General features: G+C 42.5%; 1 protein-coding gene across 1 annotated transcript in view; it reads right to left on the bottom strand.

Moving 5' to 3' along the window:
* Positions 1 to 478: 478 nt before the first annotated feature.
* Positions 479 to 7,629, bottom strand: part of mboat2a (membrane bound O-acyltransferase domain containing 2a) — an 85,280-nt gene continuing 78,129 nt past the window's right edge. Inside the window, exons 8-13 of the mRNA XM_038967762.1 lie at positions 7,367 to 7,559; positions 6,741 to 6,844; positions 6,581 to 6,645; positions 6,128 to 6,260; positions 3,711 to 3,862; positions 479 to 2,891 (exon numbers count right to left, since the gene is read on the bottom strand). Coding sequence (XP_038823690.1) covers positions 2,705 to 2,891; positions 3,711 to 3,862; positions 6,128 to 6,260; positions 6,581 to 6,645; positions 6,741 to 6,844; positions 7,367 to 7,559 — 834 coding nt within the window. The 3' untranslated portion in view covers positions 479 to 2,704. The remainder of the gene's footprint in view (positions 2,892 to 3,710; positions 3,863 to 6,127; positions 6,261 to 6,580; positions 6,646 to 6,740; positions 6,845 to 7,366; positions 7,560 to 7,629) is intronic.

Raw genomic sequence — 7,629 nt, 5'->3', positions numbered from 1 at the left:
GCAAGCCTTTTCATTTCCACTCCGCTTTTGATTAGGTCCAGGCCAGTGACTTCACGCTCGTCAACTAGCTTGTTTGTCAAGCGCCCTTTTCCAGTGAGCTACAGGGCCAGAGTCAGACACACAGTATTTAGCGTGCATCTCAATAGTCCAAAGTGGCTTCATCTCCTTTCCTCCATCTATACCAATTTGAAAGAGCTAGATTAGTGGAAGCTTGGCTGGTAGCCATGGTAACTAGGGCATCTACCATAGTGCTTTCACCAGTCCTACATTTCCAGACTAGTGAGGATGAAAGGAAGGAGACAAGTATTCCATGTTAGACTATTAGGATGCACCCTAAAACAAACCCCTTCCAATAATCCCATATGGATTAAATATGTCTATCCTCGCTATGACTCCCCATCCCTTTTTTGGCCTCTTTCCCATATAGTACTCCACACTCACATTCCAACCAAAGGTGCAAAAGAAGGCGAGTGAGAAAGCTGGTTTAAAATCTCTGTATTAGTATTTATAAAATAATTTCCCTTTGACATAAATCAGTTTAAGTACTATTATACAAATCTTTCCATAAGTTTCTTCTTTCTTGACACAAAAATAACCATTATGCTTTCACACACATACAACATATATGGGCCATTTATGACATGGCACTTTGGACATATGGAGCCGTTTGCATTGATCTGCTGGTTTGGGGTAGCTTAGTTAAACCAGACTGAATACTACACAAGCTATAGTGAGCGTAGTGTTACGTCTGGTTTCACCAGGCTAGTTTTGGGTGGCCATGCAGTGCAATTATCAACTTGCTGGTAAAGATAGCACACCTTTCCCCTCAGGCATTTACACCTTGACTACAAATACACTTATAGACCACATGAACATTTTAAAAATCACATACACACATTTATGGCAGGAGTACAGTATGCACGTTAGGGAAAGATTACATTTGGAAACTCAAATCTGCTGCATGGTTGTTACTCATTATCACAAAATAAACCCCTAAACTGGTTCATTGGCTCCCATCTTGGTTGTACTACAGTACTTATCCAACTCTTACCAGCTAATGAATGGTGTGTGGTCCAAAAGATCAATGCCTGCCTGTGATGGAATGTTCCATACCTCTCCAGAAACAGGGCACTGTGGAACAATCAGGATGTGTAGGTTATGCTCATGGGCTGTCCTCTGCACCACAATTACCCCCCCCCCCCCCCCCCCCCCCCCATGGAAGAGTTGGTTGGACCCACCTGATAGAACTCTTGTACACCAGTGTTTTCCACATTATAGTAATGAGAGAACCTCTTGGGTTGTGGCTTATGTCTGGGATCTGGCTTGAAATATTTGTTTTGTTTATTAAGATGGTCACAAGACAAGCGAGCATACAAGTTAGGGTTCATGATTGGAGCATAAGAATTGTTATGTTTGTTTTCCATTCCAATTATGTCAAATACGTACAAATAATATTACATACAGTAGGCTTCCTAAATGGCAAATACATATTGCCCAACCTTTAATGTTAAAGGTAATTTATATGAATCTAAAATCAGCTCTACTTGTAGTGTGATAGTAAATGTTACATCCTACAGTATATCCAATTACTCATACAGTAAGGTCAAATAATCTTGGTTAACCCAGAACTAAAATCTTGCATCATTTGGTCAGTCTGTCCACGAGTGATTAGGTCACAAACACCGTTTGTTGAATTTCATTTCGAGGCTATGGATTCAAAAACGAATCTAGGTGGCGATTTCCATTTGAGTTCATAGTGAAACTAGAAGCCTATATGAAGATTTCAAACCAGTTTAACAAAACTGAACTTGTAACTGATGTTAGAGGTAGGCAAGACATATGACCCTAGAGGAAACCTACAGTTTGTAATCAGATACAGGAGGAAAACAAGGAAGCTACACAGAATTAACCTCATGTCAAAAAAGCCCTTAAAATCAATTACCGTGAATACACTCCCTTTGTAATGAACCCTCCTCTGTAAAGAACGAGTATCATTCCAAAAAAGCAGCAGATACAAAAAAAAGTGACAATCAAAAGAAAAGTGACAGTTATCAAACAATGTTTAGAGGATCCTAAGGCCTGCTTGAAGTTGGCATCTGACAAAAAAGTTATTTCTTTCATATTTTTCTCTCAATTTTCTATTACACCTCTTTTCCTAGTAGAGGTTACATCGTTTTCCTACCCTGACAAAAATCCTCTCGATACCCATGTCTGACTAGCCTGTATAGCGCCCTCTACACTCGAGGTCTAACTGCAACTCCTTCATTTCCCAATGCCACAAGCGCTCCCCCTCCACACAACCTCTCACCCTGCAGAATCTGCACCTAGCCTAGCCGCTAACTTGTTAGCAGTACATAGAGGTAAGGAAACTTCAGTCAGCTTTGCATTCTTCAGAATTCTGTCATTTAGCATTGCACCATTAGCATCATCGCTAATGTCATTATTATCACTCATTAGATCCTAGCCGTTTAGTGGCCCTCGGATATTCCTCTCGTTACTTCTAATTTCTCCAAAGCATGGTTTGCTGTCGTTCCTCGCTACTGGAAGGTTTGATGGGTTGTTGTTGAACTGAGTTTGTTATTGTCTGTTATTCCGGTGTTCCTGTCAATTTTTTGGTTCTTTGTGGTCTCAAAGAATCGCTGCACTTTGTCTCCGTGCCGGTTTGAGCTCTGAGGTGTGGGGTGGAGGGGCTTCCTCCCGGGTCTCATGTGGCTTTGTGTTTCTGGTTGCAGTTGTTGTCTGTGATGCAGTGGCTGTTGTGGTCTCCGGTCAACCCCCCCTGTAGGCTGTTCTGCTGTTGTTGCTCCTCCTTGGCGCGGAGGTGCCATGGCTTCACTGGAAGGGCTAACACCAGCAGCAGGCATGCTATGTGTATGCAGTAGTACCATGACCTGGCGAGAGAAAATCAATCAGTGAAGTAATCAACCAATCCAATGTCATCTATTCGATATAGCACTCTTCACAAATGCATTCGTCACGAAACACAAATCCAGGCTGAAAGAGCATGCCGAGGACAGTTTTCTATGTGGCCTAAAGATTCCAGAAGAGTTCGCAAAATGTCAATACAAAATAATATGGACTCATTATGGGTCCCAACAAGTTATGCTAGCTAATCCTAATCGGATAGAAAATCCTGAGTTTTATATATCTGCAGTCACAGTGTATTTGTGATTATGGGAACATTATGTCCTCAAGGTCCACTCCTTCCTTCCATTTCAGCAGCCAGCCGTCCCCAAACTCTCCTGTTTAATGACTGGGTTTTATACACTCCTCACCCTGGCAGATGACACAGAATATTTGCCTCCATTTTACTGGAGTGCCCTGAATGCATAAAAGCCCCTCTTATTTCTCCGTTTGAATCATCCCGGTCATTAAGTGGTCTTGTTAACAGTTGGACACTAAAGGGGAACGGAGCTAATTCTCTGTGCCATGTGCCTGTCTGTGCCGTGCTCATTTGCGTTTAATTGGCCTGCCTTTTTAAACAGGCATTTGTTTATAAAAAAAAAAAAAAAAAAAAAAAAAAGTCCCATCAAATCTACAGGGGTTTTGAACTTGGTGGTGCTTCCCAGGATTCTTAGGACCCAACACAGTATGTGCAATACACCTTTGTAGTCTACACATGTATTCATAAAAGTTACTGTTTTGAAAATAGGCCTGCATTACATTACAATAGTGCTGGTAGAGCATGTGGAATCAGTAATGTCACTCACCTGTAGAACTTGAGTGACGGCCCAACGGCCAATAGGACGAATGGCACAACCGTGTAGCAGATGGCGACCTGAGTCCCCGCCCACGTGATGACATCGTAGACGCTCTTGTGTGTCGTTGAACCCAGGAAGTACGGTCTGATGTTGTGTCTAAGCTGGAAGTGAGCCAAATGAAGAAATTGTGAATAAATCACATAGCAAACGCCTCACACCATTATGTTGCATAAAGTAAAAACAAAAAACTTGCGGAGAAGATGTGATGGAGGTTAGCGACTAAAAGATAGAGCCATCAGTAAAGGCACCGAAACAAATCCGCTTTCAGACGTAATAGGCACGTTGTAGCCATTATAAACTCCCAACAAGAGGTTTACTGACCCCGTTCTTTATCTTACATGAACAGAAGCAATATACTTCATCATTAGTCCATGACCTGCATTTAGAGTAGCGATATGAATCTCAAAAGTAGAGCTTCGTCTTTCTGAAATTATTTTTTCAGGACATGGCTGAGGTGCGATTCGCTACCGTTCTCACAGGAGGTTTGCACTCATTCACTCCTATTCTCTCACTACAAACCCCGTGGTTTGTACAAGAATGCACTGGTCTAACAAACAGGACGCATGGAAACTCCCATACCAGCCCATGCTTACACCAAATCCAATGCTTAAATCAATCCATGAGGGTAAGTGAGTGCAAAGTGCACACTTTCGGAGAGGGAACGGTAAAAAAAGTCCCTCTAGTTCTGTGTATCATGACATCTTGTGGTAGTGTTATTCCTAGATGTGATGAGAGGGAGAATGGAGCCAAGTATTGAGGAGAGGTGGAGGTTCTCTCGGGACACTGTCTGCCAAAGGCCTTTCTGTCCTCTAGGACTCTCCTACTGTCACCATGGTGATCCTTCTGTCCATTACCCTGTGATCTCGGGCTCTATCATACTGCTACACACACCCTTGCTCACGTATTGCTCATGCGTAAGCAGACTCCCACACAACCACTGTGCCATGGGGTATGAGCTTTAAATCCAGGACCTGTAGTTTTATAGTCTCCCGTTAAAATAAGAACAGGGTCACAGCTCAGTCTCCCCGTGTCATCTCTCTGCTGTCTTTACATAATAATAATAATAATAGAAGTAAAATGGTGGAATGTTTATCAAATTTAAGGTCTGCTTTGGAGCTAATGGTGTCTGTGACAAATGCATTGACGAATGAGATGGGGCAACAACCAGCTAAAGACATCAATTATGTGCTTTTGTAACCTTGCGTGAAACCTGAGGATTTCTGTTTTTGCCAGAGTTAACACCTCGGCTTTAGCTCAAAGGGCTAATGCAGTTTTGAGTTGTACTGACAACCCATGTAATCCTACCTAAAACCCAAGAACTCGTGTTCGCTCCAAGAGATGACACCTAGGGTTTAACCAGTACCTGTAATCTGGTTCAGGTAATTAATCAACCTACCAGGGTGTTTACAAACACTACAGGAACAAGATCAACCACATGTATTGATCACATGTTTACTAATACTGTAGAACTTTGTTCTAAAGCTATATCCGTACTCATTGGATGCAGTGATCACAATATTGTGGCACCACACTCCAAAAAGCAAGTGCTGCAGGCCCTAGTTTTGTCTTATCTTGATTGTGGTCCAGTGCTTAGAGGAAAGTCCTAGTTAAGCTGCAGCTGGATACTATCACGCCTCACCTCTGCTATTATTACTATACAGGACGTTATTACATAATGGACACTATCGCTGCAGAAGGCCCAGAACAGAGCGACACGTCTTGCTCTTCATTGTAATCAGAGGGCTGATATAAATACTATGCATGCCAGTCTCTCTTGGTTAAGAGTTGAGGAGAGACTGACTGCATCACTTCTTTTTATAAGAAACATTGTGTTGAAAATCCCAAATTGTTTGCATAGTCAACTTACACACACACACACACACATTTACCCCACCAGGGGTCTTTTCACAGTCCCTAAATCCAGAACAAATTCAAGAAAGCGTACAGTATTATGTAGAGCCATTATTGCATGGAACGTTCCATCTCATATTTTTCAAATAAACAGCAAACCTGGTTTCAAAAAACAGATAAAGCAACACCTCACGGCACAACGCCTCTCCTCTATTTGACCTAGATAGTTTGTGTGTATGTATTGGTAGTGATATGTAGGCTACCTGTACTTTTTTTTTTAAATGTATTTTTATTTATGTAGTTCAGTCCTTGAGCTGTTCTTATCTGTTAATGTTCTGTAATATGTCATGTTTCATGTTTTGTGTGGACCCCAGGAAGAGTAGCTGCTGCTTTAGCAACAGCTAATGGGGATCCTAATAAAATACCAGCTCAAAGAGGTAATGCAGTTGAGGTGTGCAGACAACCCAGATATGATTCCAGGTCAGTAACACCAGCTGTGTTGGCTGTTTACTCACTGCCCGTGCTGCCATGGTCATGCCAATGCCCGTGAGAAAGGTGAGGTAGTACCCGGGGTACACTCCGTGCCACATGGCCGACAGTAGGAAGGTGGCCGCTGTAGGGTTGATGGGACAGCGCTCATAACACACCCTGTTGAAGACAGACATGGTACAGATATAGCATTAGCATCCCCGCTAATGCTAATCACAAGACTAAAATCGCAGCCTGACTGCACATGATGCAGACCTAGCATTAGCACACTAGCCGAAGCTAACAAACTCATTAGCATCCCAACCTGTGTAGAGATAATGGCCCAGACGCAGTGCTAGCAGATTCAGTGCATTATCAGCGTTACTACTGATATAAGCCTACTATCTGTGATTGTACAATCTACATGACAGTATATCTACTATATACATGACTACTGTTGTGAGATAGTACAGCGTAATCTGGTTTATGATGCATTTTACCTTTTGAGCCAAAGCGCTGTCTGGATATTCCAGTTGTCGAGGAACATCTTGAAACTGGTGGCAAACTGGAAAGAGAGTGATGTTGTTGAAGTAGTGAATGTAGCCTAAATATATTCTACTTCTACAGTACTAGTGAAATGTGAATAAGAAAAAGGCTTACCTCAATGTCCAGTATTCTCAAATTGGATATCAGGTCCCATCTTGGTGTGCCATCTTTGTTGTAGCCATTGAAGCCGAAGCCTGCAGCATTGTTGATGGCATCAGCTGTCCAATGGGAAAGAACAAACAAAAAGTTACCAGGCAGAATGGCAGAGGCCAACAAAGAATAACAATATCCCTTACTGTCAAGACCATTCTGTTTGACTGTAGTAGGCTCTTTGGGGGTATTGTTCTCCACATTGACACAGGAGGGCAGTGTAACACAACTCAAAAAAGTAGCCCAATTTTTTTTGGGTGACTTTACAAGGGCCACTATCCGAGGCAATGTCACCCTGATTTGTTATATGGGGTGGCTAGCACCCACATAATTCTCCCCCAACAGCCTTCAAATGTCCAAAACTTCTGTCTGTTGTCCATCTTGGCTTACAATTTGAATCCCCACTCCCTGCACCACAAGGCCTTTAGCCTCTTGCCAGGTCATCATTGTAAATAAGAATTTGTTCTTAATTGACCTGCCTAGTTAAATAAAGTAGCACCCACATAATTATCCCCCAACAGCCTTCAAATCCCAAATACTTCCCAGAAAAACATGTTATTTTACTTCACATAATTTTAAAGTGCACTCACACAGGGCCCAAATGAAGTAGTACTTGGGCCGGGTGGCCAGCATGGAGAGGTACAGATAGAAGACCTGGAGGATAAAGGGGGTAGAGGCGATGAACTTCTCATCGATGGAGCGCTCCACAGGAAAGATCTTGGACACAGACAGGAAGATGGCCAGGGAGATGGCACACGTACACAGCTTGGAGATCACGTTGTTCTGTGAAGGCGAAACAGATGATTTTAAGACATGAGGTCATGCATGCTTATGACAGTCTTAAGAAGCACTA

This window comes from Salvelinus namaycush, chromosome 28 (genome assembly GCF_016432855.1).
Source record: "Salvelinus namaycush isolate Seneca chromosome 28, SaNama_1.0, whole genome shotgun sequence".
Taxonomy (NCBI): Eukaryota; Metazoa; Chordata; class Actinopteri; order Salmoniformes; family Salmonidae; genus Salvelinus; species Salvelinus namaycush.
This window is presented reverse-complemented; position numbering and strand designations above follow the sequence as displayed.